Below are 14,116 nucleotides of genomic sequence, written 5' to 3'. Positions count from 1 at the left end.
AAAAAAAAATGTAATAATGTTTGATCTGCTTCTCGTCATAAGAAAATGTCCACCCAAAAATGTTCACTTGGTTATGGATGGAGGTTGATGATAGAAATTGCCTTTTTTCTTAGTTAAAAAATTTTTTTCAGGAAACTACACCATATCAAATAAGCTTACAGTTGTCTACCTTTATGATAACAGGTTCTTCCTCTCCTAAATCATTAAAAGCAACAGCAGAACCTTTATTCTGCTATTCTTTATATTGCCTGGAAGTCACCCTAAGGTTAATTATGTTGATAAAACATCACTACATCTGTAAAAGCCCTAAGCAGATTACACCAGAAGATGGCAGTAGCAGAGAAATGTTGAATAGCCACTGCCCATCCTGGAGAAACATAAGCTGTGTGATAAAGAGGGGGACATTTACTCTAGTTTCATACAAAGTCTTAGAGAGCAGTACCTAAAAAATCATAACATCCCTTTAAGGTGTAATTCCACCTAGAGGTGTCACACAAACATTCACATACTTTGAGCTCTTAACAACCCCAAAGTCAGGCCATTTGAAAATGCAAATTATAATGTTTTCTAGTTTTATTGAGAACTGGCTCTCCTCCTATGTATTTCTATTGGACAGAGAGGCTTCCCATCAAAGTAACCTGCCAATAAAAAGTTGCAAGAGGTGGGAGAGGACAGGGAAGCTTTCAACATCAGACATTTTGGCTGCAATTTGGCAGATTTTTTACTGGCATGGCAGGTAAAAGTAAAACGTGTTACCAATGTTTATATGAAATAGATAATGCGGCTTAGTACTTACATACACAAAGGGGCCCCAGCTAGGTTCATGAGATGCTTTGAGAAGGTGTTTGATGGTACATGCCATCATTTAAATCATGTTAAAAGTCTTACAGATTTTTCAATAATTAGGTTTAATTTAAGTTCATCTCTAAACACTAAACTAACCCTAGCCCTTCCTGTGCCGCCCCAATGGGGCATAGAATATGTTATAGAAGTTAATATAGTTGATGTCTTCAGTCTTCTAGAACCTGACAAAGATCCTGAGGTTCGTCCTGAAGGCAAAACCCTTGTCACCAGAACTGGACAAGGACCCATCTTGGGCTGTCGTTTCTCCAAGTGGACAAGGCCTGACCGCACTACTGCAAGGTTAGTCCATGCTATACACTGCCAACACACTAAGCCCACAGATGCCTACTGTCAGGACTGGCACATATGCCAAAATCTTCTTTTTGCAAATCTAATCGGAGTCAGAATACTTCCCATCTGATACATTTGGCTGTTGTGAGATCATACGAAAAAAACAAAAAAGTAATAAGAAGCACCACCATTAAGTTCAAGTCGCCACTTAGATAGACATGTTTGTAGCTGTACCTCTTTACCTGTATATTTGTTTATCTTCACTCTCCATCTCTTCAAACACTTGGCCACATTACCTCCGTATCCAGCCTCCCTGAATTTGTCCCACCAGCTTGGCAGACACAAGCACTTGGTAAACATTACATCTAACGGGCTTCTCTGTTAGATTCCAGCTTGATAGCTGCATCAAACAATGCTCGATTCCCTATTCTACACAAACATGTCACGTTATTGCACTAAGAAAAAGAAGTGAAGAAAGACGCAGATTTGCAAAGGAATCCAGTAAAATATTTTCATAACTGGGGCATTAACACACACACAATGCCCCATATGTTTGACATAAAGGGTAAAATGACAGTTTACATTTTACCTTTGATCTGTAGAACAAATTTGAGATGCTGTTGACCTTTGGGATCAGGTTAACGTTACTTTGAAGATGAGGAAGCAGCCTAAGAAAACCATGTTCAGCTGACAGTTTTCTTTAGAGAAAATGAGCTGATTGTTCAGTCTGTAAAGGCAAATACACAGTGTTGTTTATAATTGGAGCTACCTTTTACTCAGGTAGTGTGCATATATATGTTACTAGCAAAAGAGCGCCATTCCAGAACAGGCATGGTTGAGGCTATGTCAAATTTTAAGACCTGTTTTAGTAGGGCATATATGTATGTAAGTGGGGGTAGAGGTGGACAGGGAGGGCTGAATAGCAGTGGGGATTGAGTCAGCCAGGAAGGGAATGATGTCAGCAGAAAGGGTGTTAAAGTGGAAGTAGTGAGTAAAATAACTGACTGGGAGGTGGGGATTTTTCCTCTCCTCTTTTATTATTTTCCGTAAATACTGTATGGCGCATAGACCATACAATGTGCACTCTTAGCCCATTCACTGCATCTATAAGATGCTGGGCTTGCAAGAAAAATACAAAGTAGCATGGGGTCTTCTGATCCATGTGCTTCCCCCCTTTGGGGGAGGGAAGCATATGGACTTCTGCCGTGAAGCGAAGGAAGGCTGATTGTATTCCTTCTAAAGAGGAATGCCGGACCATTCATTAATCCGCGGTTAGGGTGCAGGTCTTAGCTCTCTCCAGTTCCCTCTGTGAGTTTGTGGACTTTGCAACTTTGTTTAAGGATGGTGCCCCCTTACCTATGTAGGGCTTACTGTACATTTCTTCTTCATTAATTAAGTAAATATCCCTGTAAGAAAACTGATGTGGACTCTATTATTTTGTACCTATAAGGGACTGCTCTTGGGCATAGGCTTGTGGTTGGGGAAGAGAAGCGGGACTACAGTTAGTGGGACTGAGAGGTCCTGGGGTCTGATCAGGCCAGGCTGGGTCACTCACCAGGGTGTCCCAAAGAGGGTGATGTCTCTGTGTTCTGCCATGTGAGGCACAGGAACCCTCCAGGTCCCATGCTAAGGAACCTCACGTGCCATAATGTACACCCAGGCCAGCAGAGGAGCAGTTAACTTCATGGCAAATGCTAAGTAAATGTTTAACACATGCTACACATAGTGGTCTCGCTGGACCACTTGTTGTTACAAGTGTGGTTAAGATGGCCATAGATGGATGGATGTTAGAATGAGGAGTGGGTATGGTGGTTAAGGAGGAATGAATGTCAGTGGAGGTAAGGCAGCCAAGAAGGTTTAACTGCCACAGGAGGGGTAGGTGTCTGGGGAAGGCAGAGTGTCAATGGAGGGGGGGGTGAAGCAGCAAGTGAGGGATGGATGTCAGTGAGTGAGGGGGATGAGGTGGTTAGGGATGGATGGGATGTTGGCAACTAGGGGGAGGCAGCTGGGGAGGGTTGGATGGCAGTGAAGGGGATAGGAGAGGCAGTTGGGGAAGAGATGGATGACAGTAAATGGATGAGGTGAGTGTGAAGGAATGATGTCAGCAGGAGGGAAAGGCTAAGTTTGCCAAGGAGGGAAGGATGTTAACCAAAGAGGGATACCTTTTAGCAGAGGGGGAAGTTAGGCAGCCGGTGAGGGATGGATGTCAGCAGAGGAGCAGAGGAGGAGTCTAAAGGCCAGAGAGGAATAGATGTCAGGGACAGGAGGTGAGGATATTGGGAGGGATAGATGCCAGAAGAGGGGTGGTGAGGGAGCTAGGAAGGGATCAGTGTTAGCAGAGGGGGTGAGGAAGCCAGGGAGAAATGGATTTTATAGCAGGGGTGTCACATCATGATAAGCCAGGGGCGTTGCTGTGCGCTGTGATCGGTGGGTAAGGTGTCTGGGGAGAAATGTGGTGTGTACAAGGTGCTACTGTTAACATGGGCATGATGTGGGTATGATGGGGCACTTTGAGCAGAGGGTGAGGTGGCCAAAGAGGGATGCCCCTGTGAGTGAGAGGGCAGGGGGGTTATGTTGTGAAGTGGTTATATAGGAATGTATGTGCTGTGAGAGTTGAGGGCATAGTGTAAGAGTGTGTGTGTGTGTGTGTGTAATGTATGATTTAGGGTTTCTATTAGTCTGGGGGGGGGGTGATGAATGTGGTGTGAGGGGGGCTGGTTGGAGATGAGTTGTGAAGGGGGACGGCTGGAAATGTTCTCAGGGGGATAGGCATAGCTAAGTCACTTACCTTGAGCATCCTGGAACAGCGTTCGGCTCACTTCACTTCAGGTCGGTCATTCACTCGGCTGCCTACGGCAGCTTAGTGAATAGACCCGTAAGATTACCTTGACAAGGACATTGTTGCTGCTAACCTCTTGTTTAAACATAGATGAAAAATTAGCAAATTAAAGCATTGTCTAGGCTCTTTCAAATTCTGTAAACTCTGTTGCTGAAAACAATATTTAGAACATGATTTGTTTTTCTTTTGGAGTCGTTTTACTCTTATCTTTGGCACACATGTACGAATGTAAGCATTCAATTTTCTTTCTGGAGACTTGAATTGCCGCCATCTTCTTCCACTAAATTGGAGAGAGACAAATAATTTAGGCATTTCCTTTTCTTTTTTTCCCTTCTATATTAAAGGGGATTGTGTCACATTTTTGTACATGCTTTCCTTCTCTCAGGGGAATGTTTTTTTAAGCAGTGAATGTCATATTCACCAATATCCCTTTCACTGCAGGTGAATTCATCACCGTAATTTAAAACACATCTACCAGGAAAACTTGCTTCCATTGAATCTTTAGTGACTATCACATTCACTGCTTTTTTAGATATGCCCCATTATGTTCAGGGTGATACAATGGTTATGGTTAGAACTTGACAGCAGGAACAGTAAAAGGCACCTTGAGAAGTTGGATGGGTTGGACTTTTTTTGTTATTGCTCCTCCTATCTAGTCGTTTGAATGCCCATACATATGTGCAGAATTATTGACAGTGTTTTAGCATACACAAAGTGACATATCCATCCACCAACCCCATCAACCTCATTTACCTGAATTACGGGGTTCTTCTTCCTGCAGGCTGCTGTTTATTTTTGAAAATGACAGGATCTGTGAATGGAGAAACTACCGTAGCAGAGGGACTCATAGTTCTTAATGGCATACATCACCCACTTGTAGTCCATTCGTACCTTTTCCAATCCATGTTACTGAATTTCTGTAAAGGGTTGGTTGGGAGAATCTGCAGGAGCCAGAGCATCACCCCCACGATCCACTGATTGTGGTGCCATGCTTTACAGACGGCAATGAAAAAAAATCATAAATGTACTTTTTTGAAATAAAAATAAATGTGTGCATTTATTATTTGTTTAAAAAAAAAGTGGAATTTGTCTTTAAAAAGAATGCCAAACTGGGTTCAGGCCTTAGGATTTGTTTTACTTTTCATCATTAAGAAGTTATAAAAATAAAATAGATCAGTTTCCCTTCCAGACTTTACATTGATTTGCCAGCCTGCCAGTAGATTCCCTAAGAATCAGTGGTACTGAAGGGTAGGACACATCTATTGGTGATAATATTGACTTTAATCAACAGCACATGCACCTTATGAACAACTTCATTAACTCTCATAACTTCTACAAAAGAATTTGCTTGAAAGGAATATGCAAAACAACATAGAGGACGTATGTTCTTACAGTCTGTCTAAGAGTATCTGCAACTCAAACATAATTCCTTTAGCAAACAGTTAAAAAATATTCCATTCCTTAGAATACCTCAGTTCACCGAAAGTTAATCGCAGATTGCATTTTGTACTTGAACGTCCTGTTTTTGGAAGAGGACCGTAAATATGCTTATCGATACCACAGAGGAAAAATAATCATAATAATGTTATGAACATAACTATCTCTAATTACTTGGCAACATCTATAGGGTTGAGAACGATTTCTCCTTTCATTTTATGTGTCTCTCCTAATCCTTCTAAAGTGAATCTTTAAATTTATTCCAGCTGTCGGAATCCAAATGAAGCTCGAATTTTTCCAAAGAAAATTTTCGATTGCCAGCAGACAGGTAAGTTAGAATCAGATGTTGATTTTACATTATTGTTGCATATTTATGTAATTTGTTTTTTTTACGATTCTTACTTTGATTGTAGTATTTGTGTGATAAACAAATGATTCATTATACCAGCAATTCTTTATTCCATTTCTGGGTAGCAACGTCATGCCAAAAAAAATTGGGGTGGGGTTTTTTGTCTCTCAGTCAGGTTTAAACAGGGGGCAAGAACACAGCTGAAGACATTATAGTATTGAAATCAATCAAAATATAATTTATATGGTTTGCCTTCTTATTTATGCAAGCTATTTTTTTCATTTAAGACAGAGCGGGAAAGGGTTAAATCCCATAATTGTATATTTCACCCTCTGTGTATTATTGGGGAGATTTCCCTTTACCCGCCTGCCCTGGAGGCACACCAAGAATTGAAAGGACATCTCTACAAATTGAGGGGAATTTCCCCCTTACAAGGTTGTCACCTAAAAAGATGTTCCCATTTGGAAGATTTCCTTTCACTGCTAGTTCTGGTGACAACTGTAAAATTTTGGATTTCCCATTTCTTTACATGTTTGTGATCAGGGTCACCAGGACAAATAGCAAGGTTGAATATCCCCGCAGACACAGACTAACCCTCCCCTGCTCTGTCCAAAACTTAAAAAAAAATAAGTTTTGACTATACACACTGTTTACCAAAGTTAAAGCAAACCGGTTACTCCCTATAAACCCAAACACTATCCTAAAAAATAAGACTAGGCACAACTAGTGCCAGTTTGTGATAATATCATTAGAATCTGTACCTGAAGGGTGGTCTTGGAACCCCTGAAACCTAGAGCTCTTGCAGTATGCATATTCCAATGCAGTGGGCCTTTCAGCAGGTTGTTGAAATCCCAAGCTGCAATGAAAGATGTGTTGAACATATGCCTTCTTGTCAACTCTTCCTAATGTTATTTGCATACTGCAGATACCTACAGGGCTATTCACTAAAGGGTGAAGAGTTTGGAGAAGGCAGGAGAAGTGAACAATCTAGGCCAAAATAGCTGACCTGGAAAAATTCTCCAATTCAGCTCACTTTCCAGTTCAGCTATGTTGTCCTAGATTGTTAACTTCTCTTGCCTTCTCCAAACTCTTCACCCTTTAGTGAATAGCCCTGCTAGTTTATTGATTATTTATTTTTTTCATCATGGGAGCACTTGATAGACACAAGAAACTGACACACACTCTTGATGCTTATGTGCATACGGCCTAGATTCTAACTTACAAGATCCATTATACAGGAAAATGTATATATTAAAGGTATTTAAAATATGAATTGAATTTAAATTTGTCCTTATAGCTAATCTCTACTATACATCTTCACTGTGCTATCGTCCAAGCTGTTAATAAAAGATTTCTAATAATTACCCACCAACCACCGCAACCTTTTCCTGGCTGTTATTGAAGGGAGTGGGTTACTTGTATACATCCAAAGAGTAGGACATGTGCTCATGCTGCAACATTGACTGGTTGGTTAGGCAAAGCTAGCAAATCAATGACAAAAAGCACATAACCATCACCGTGACTCTGTTCTGGGAATACCAGCTGTTAGAGGCCAGTAGTGGCTTTTAGGTACGTTTTAGAAAGCTTAGGAAGTTATTAGAATGGCAAAAAAAAAAATAGTACAGTGGGGATAAGAGGTTTAATAGAGGTCAAGTTTCTAATTTCTTTAAAAAGTTGAATCTGCAGGCCTTTTTAGTGGTAACCTTTTCCTCTTTGCCTCTAGACTAAAGTGTAAAGCCCTCCAAAGAACCTTCCAACCCCTAAGGAAAAGATAGTACTGTATCTAAAAAATAAATCACATATAAAGAACAGAATGGAGCTGTCTGTATGACAGACTATTTTAAGTGAACTTCTTCCACATATACATAGGTGTGTGACTGTGTATGAAACGCTTATTAGCTGGGACAAGTAATTAATTGTCTGTAAAAAAATAAAAATCTCCAGATGTGAATATTTTCTGAACTGTATTTGATGGGATCAAACTTTGTTTAACAGATGGAGATTACAGCTGTACTGTAATCTGCTTACTGATTCATTGTCTCATAAAGTGAAGAGAGACCATGATGATCATTTGTGAAATGGAGACATATTTTGTCTGCTAATGAAGTGGTTTTTTTAACCAGTTGACATCCGCGGTGTTACACCCCCTTCCCATCCAGGCCATTTTTCATTCATTCAGTACACTGCAATATGTTGGCACTGATGTTGGGATAAAACAAGCCGATTTATTTCCATCATACAATAGTTATGGATAACCCCTAGCCACAACATCTAGACAAAAGAAGAATCATGATACACTTACAAACTGTGTTCACCATTTGGGCTTGGACCATCTTAGTAACCCGTAAAGTCGAGTATTAACTGTAGGTCTGCCACTCCAAGCTGCTTCCCTATTTACAATTAAGCCAGACAGAGCACTGGAATACTTACCTGTCAGACGCTGATGGTCCTACTGATTGCTGTACTCACAATTGCGTGAAACAGAGACACTGATTGGTTGACTCTGCCTGAAAAGTCAATCAGCGCTTCTGTCTAATAAAGAGCTGTGGAGGTTGAGGTGGATGTAAAAATTTAGGCACCGTTACTGGAACAACATTCATGCCTGCTGACAGGTAAAGTATTTTAGCAGCAGAACAGAGCAGTGCACCTAAAGCCAATATTTGCCTCTAAGTGTGACTAGGGTCTGGGAATATTGGTGGAGTAAACAGAGTGCCAGACGTATGGTTGAGAATCCAGTTAAATTTGTATTCGTCATAAGAGTAAAAAGGATTTTTAACGTAGTTCAGGCGCTTAACCACTTCTCCTTGTGCAGGTGTTGGTTTGAATTGATATGGACTGAGAACAAGTATCCCGGAGTATATTTCTCTGCCATAGATTAAAGACTTGTTCTGGTCATTGTTCTAGAAGCCTAGCAGGCACTAGGTCACACTCTCGTCCCCCTACCAAGCTTACTACTGGCAATCCAGGGACCTCTTCTTTGGACCTTCGAATCTTATAGAGCAGCCTCTTATCCAAAATACCAGCAGATCTACTTACCTACCAAAATCCTATGCCATTGCTCCACCAACATGTCTTCATTTAGACTCTTGAAGTCCAACATCATGATAGAAAAACTGGAGCTGCTGTTGTTGACTTGTTTTAAAAGTATAGGGATGTCACCTACATTCTTGATGTAGATGAAGACCAAATAGGCAAAGGTACCTGATTTGGACGACTACCTAATACTCAGTAAGTCGCTGTCTTGGAACAAGTATACAGATAATGGGGCCAGGAATCCTGATCTGCCAACATACAAGAACTTGCCTTATACAAGTTAAAGATAAGAGCCTTTAAGTTAGGTTTTGCCAAGGAATGGACTCTTTGAAGAAGGAGCCGTGTTAAAGATGGACATAGACTGCCTATCATATAATGTCTATAACGGCAACAGCCTCTTATTGCATATTGATAGTACAAATGATCACATCTTTTGGGTTTTGTCTGATACAGGCGGCTTGTCAGTACTGGAAGCTCTTAAATAAGGCTGACTGTGTGTACTGTCAAATGATTGATGTGTCCCCCAGCATGAACTTAGAAAAGTTGTATTAACCATTTTTCTTATCATTTCAGTGTGCATCTTTAGATGGCAAGTGTTCCAGAACTTGTGATGATGATGTAAGTATATTTTAGGTGTTAAGTATGTGTTCATATATTTATATATTTTATGCACGATGGGCAAAATAACAATAATAAAAGATAAGAAGAATAGTAGTATATCACGTTAGCAGATGTTGCTTTAACAGTTTTGAAGTGCTGGTGACATACTCGCGTACATACTCACCAAAGCCCTATCTCTGATGCCTACCATCTGTACTTTTAAAAGTCCTTGTAAAGACTATGGATGAGGTTTGTGTTCTCCACTATCATGGGTTCACAAATCGCAAACTTGCGTCCAAAAGGTTTACAGAAATAAGGAACAACCAGTAATACAGTGCATTACTTTTGCCCTGCACAGCTGAGTCACAATAGCTTATAATTTGAAGGACTCAGTCAGAGCGCCAGTGTATGTTGGAGATGTTAGGGACAACTGACAATTCTGTATAGGGAAAATTAAATAACAAAGCCACCCCCCCCCCCTTTCCCCATAGACTTCGATAGGGATTACCACAAAGTGTGTAAACTTCAAGAGAGATTTGCAAAACGGTTTGTGAACCAAACCCAGGTAGAAATTCTCCTCCCTAGTGAAGACCAAGATCTATTGGACCCTGCACTCTGGTGACCAATAATCACCAGTTGGCAACACGTTATACTCCTGTCTGTCCATTTTGACCTTGTACGTGCTCTCATGTTTTTTGCATTGTGCCTATGTTTCTGTTACTGTTCTGCCCTGGATTTCAACCATGTTCCTGTTCCTTGCCACTTGTGACAGTATCACTCTATAGGGACCAGCCAGTTTCAGAAATGCTGAAGGTCGAAGAGTGAAACCTGAAAAAAGTTTAAAGCTCGATCTCATTGGCAATATAGACAAGTATGTCAGACATGGTGAAATGGGCCCTTGGTACCCCTTTCTAATCAGCCTATTTACCGTTGTGTACATCACCTCTTTATGTGTTCCCATGTGGACACGTCTTACTGACTCATAGACTTCCTGTGACTACTCAGTGCCACTGAGTACCATTTAGTCAAGATAGACTTGTGCATTGTGATTTGTGAGGCTCTGACATGGTTGCACAACTTCTGATACATAGGCCCCAAGGAGCTTAAAGAATGCAGCAAGTGGAGCATCTGTCCTTAATTATTTCATTCAGTATTACAGAGAAAATACTTGACTGCTAGTAAAATAACCCCAGTGCTCAACTACTTCTTCCTTTGATGTCATCTAATGAGCAGATTGGAAAGATTGTATTCACTTTGGACACATTAATGCTTTTAACTTTGCTCCTTAAATATCTTAAGATGGTTTTTTATTTAGAGAATTATCTGAAGAACATATTTTGTTTAGAGGTACACTCTCATTCCCGAAATGCTTTAAAGAACAACTCCAGGCAATTGAAAAATTAACCCTCGCAATGGGGCTACACCGCACTTTAAGGGTCAACGGCTTGTTTTGGGCACTTCAAATAGGGAGGGGCACAAAGGTGGATCAGCATGGAACTTCACAAGGAAGCGTTGTACAGTGTCAGAATTTGCATATTAGTTTGAGAGCTCCTGGAACGATTATGATGATCATTGAAGGTAGCTACCTGCTTGTTACTCCAGTAGCCACTTTACCATGCTTTTTATAGCAGCAGGTTCACCTTACAACTGTAGGCACAGTAACAGCCACGTGACACAATGACTCTGGTTTAGTAAAGAAGTAGAACATTTTCACTTTCAAAGTGAATTTTCACTTAGCTTAGTAAAGCTTAGCTTGCAAAAAATACCAAACGAAATAAAAAAGCAAACAAATGTGCAAGGAAAATTAAAAAAAAAAAGAAAAAGATTTTTGCTTATACATGATTGGATGATTAAAGTTAGAACCACTTCACCCTAATTCACTAAGTGAAAACTCACTTTGCTAAAATAAAATATACTTAGCTTAGAGAATGAGGAGAAGTCGTGCTGACTTCAATCAAGTGCAAACAAAATATTGTTTTCTTTTCTAATTTTCTTTGCATATGATTGGATGTGTAATTGTTTTGATGTTCAGTGTTAGATATTCCATTTGTTTTACTAAGATAAGTGAAAATTCAATTTGAAAGTGAATATGCTCTACTCCTTTAGTAATTTAACTCCACTGTGTCTTTCCAATTTTTACTGCATTCCCCCTTCTGGTTTGATCTACCAACAGAGCCCCAAGCCATACCTGGTACTTCTGGGTATGGGGCACACATGGTCATTCCTCCCAAAGTTCAGTGTATGAGAATCCATTTTGCCTGATGAATGAACCACATGAGGTTCCAAACGTTGCATTTGCATGTGATACCATGTTTATCTAACGTTAAATAAAGAAGGAGCAATGAAGTGCACCCCAGGTGTGCTGGTGGCTGTCTCTTCTACATTTAATGTGTGCAGTGCCATCCACAAGTCACTACAGCATGCACTGAAATACTTTAACTTATGATACCGGTCTGGAGTGCGATGGGACATTTTCACATGCATGAGTGACCTATCACCAGACCCAATTGCTATTGCCGGGTAGCAGAAGGACCATAATCTCCACTCTCCTAAAATGAATACTTACAAAGGAACTTCATGGGTTCAAACAGCGGGGAATACATGTAGTCAATAACCAGCTGCACTCCTTACCGGAATAGTAGTAAACCTGCCAAGCAGGTGGGTGCTTGTAGTGACCACGGACGGCCCCGTGAACAATGCAGATCTAGAAAGGATTGTCACCAGCACACCAAAAGTTTTGAAGCAAAAAGTCCTTTAGTGACAAATCGCCATCCAATACAAGCGCTTTCGGGGTCTCAGCAGTACCCCCTTCATCAGGCTCAGAATGACACAGTAAAGCAAACCATCACCTTTAAATAGACATACCAGTGCATATTAAAAACAGACCACTCCCACCAGTTGCAGCTGGAACACCGTATATTCCCGCCATTCTGCACTCAAATGAGGCTCACCTGTAATCCACTAATGTACACAGCGAGTTGTAATGATATGGCCGTTAGCTGGAAGTAACATCAGCTGGTTGCCTAGGGTACAGGACGCTGGCATGCACAGTGGACAAGTAGCAGACAGTGCAGGCAAAAGACATTCCCCATTAACAATCCACATAGGATATATGTGCACCACCAATGCTGACATTGGTGGTGCACATATAAGCCCACAGGAGTAAACATGTGAAGCATATTCATATAGGGACACATCATTTAACGTTGTATTGATATATAATCGCACAAAAGAATACATTTGAGCCAAAAGTTATGGTGTCAAGCACACAGGGGAATGTAAAACAGTAGAGAAGACCATAAATCCGATATGTCCACCATTAAGGACAGTAACATTACAACAAAGGACGTCCCCCAAGGAAAATCTGGTGATTCATTTATCATCACGTCCACTGACTGAGGCTGAGTGCAACCTTTTGGCCAAAGGCCTATCCTTCTGTCCCACGGGGCACTTTGACCCATTTAGATTTGAGGTCGAAATGTTTAAGTTTGAACGCACATTGAAACTTAAACAGCATTTTGCGATGCTTCCGTCTGTGATACAAAAAGGTTTGCCCTTCCGTGTTAAAAGCAATTTTGTTCCCCCTGGTCAATTCTCGGCCATAAAGTCATTTGCGCGCACGGTGAAGTTTGATGTTGCGCTGGATAAGTCTTACGCCCGGTCCTATACTAATATGACCAGGTGTGACCGTGAGGCCCTTAAGAGCCTTCAAAATGAGGTATATTGATGATATCTTCCTGATATGGAATGGTAGTGACCTTGAATTCAATGCATTTGTGTGTTTTCTCAATGGTTTATTCCTTGGGATTGTCTTTAATCCCTCAATCTCGACACGGGAAATACCATTTCTTGATGTTCTGGTACATATAGGGGAGGGCAAGATCAGCACATTGGTATACTCCAAACCCACCGATAGGAACACACTCCCACGGTATGACAGTGCTCATCCTCCTCACCTTAAAAATAAAAATAATCTTCCGGTATCACAGTTCCTGAGGGTGGTGAGGATATGTTCTAACCCCGATAACTGCACACAGCAACTGAATAACATGTCTGACCGCTTCATAGAAAGGGGTTACCCCAGATCCATAGTGAATTCTGCCCTCACGAAGGCCACTGAGATCTTCTATGGAGGCAGCAAGGTGCGCCCCTCTGTGGATAGGCTTCCATTTGTGCATACTTTTACGTTGGCCAATAAAGCAATCCATAGAGCCACTCGATCCAACTTAAATATCCTACAAGCAGATAAAAGCATCACACAGGCTGCCAAAACAGACCAATGCATGTACACAAACAAAGCAATGCCTTACGCAGCCTCCTGATTCAAGCGGACCCTAGGTCCAAATACGCTAAAAAAACAGGTGACTCTGTCCAGTAAACTGGGGTGCTTCAAGTGTTTTCATTGTAACATTTGCAACTCGATCATCTGTGGCGGACATTTCTCACACCCTTACATGGGTAAGAAATAAATATACGTGGCTACTATAATTGCGACACGAAGTTTTGCGTGTATCTACTTAAATGCCCTTGTTCATTGGTGTATATTGGCAAAACCATCGGGCCGTTTAAGCGCCGCTTCCAAAAGCACAGAAGCGACATTAGGGTCACTGCTGCTAAACACCTTAAGGGCGAGGAACTGGACGTTAATAAACCGGTTGCCATCCACTTCGTGAAAATGAAGCATCAAATTCACGAACTTAGAGGCATGGTTGTGGAACATGTTC

At 41.0% G+C, this 14,116-nt stretch overlaps 2 protein-coding genes across 2 annotated transcripts in view; one reads left to right on the top strand and one right to left on the bottom strand.

The window, feature by feature from the left end:
- The window catches only part of LRTM1 (leucine rich repeats and transmembrane domains 1), a 57,513-nt gene extending 52,655 nt beyond the window's left edge, over positions 1 to 4,858 (bottom strand). Inside the window, exon 1 of the mRNA XM_018555249.1 lies at positions 4,804 to 4,858. Coding sequence (XP_018410751.1) covers positions 4,804 to 4,858 — 55 coding nt within the window. The remainder of the gene's footprint in view (positions 1 to 4,803) is intronic.
- Positions 1 to 14,116, top strand: part of CACNA2D3 (calcium voltage-gated channel auxiliary subunit alpha2delta 3) — a 786,579-nt gene that overhangs the window by 690,680 nt on the left and 81,783 nt on the right. The window contains 2 exon segments of the mRNA XM_018555257.1: positions 5,677 to 5,738; positions 9,366 to 9,410. Of these exon segments, the coding sequence (XP_018410759.1) occupies positions 5,677 to 5,738; positions 9,366 to 9,410 (107 nt within the window).

This window comes from Nanorana parkeri, unplaced genomic scaffold, assembly GCF_000935625.1.
Source record: "Nanorana parkeri isolate BGI_ZX_2015 unplaced genomic scaffold, ASM93562v1 scaffold189, whole genome shotgun sequence".
In the NCBI taxonomy this organism is placed as follows: Eukaryota; Metazoa; Chordata; class Amphibia; order Anura; family Dicroglossidae; genus Nanorana; species Nanorana parkeri.
The sequence above is the reverse complement of the archived record's forward strand: the minus strand, read 5'-3'. Positions and strand labels throughout refer to the sequence as shown.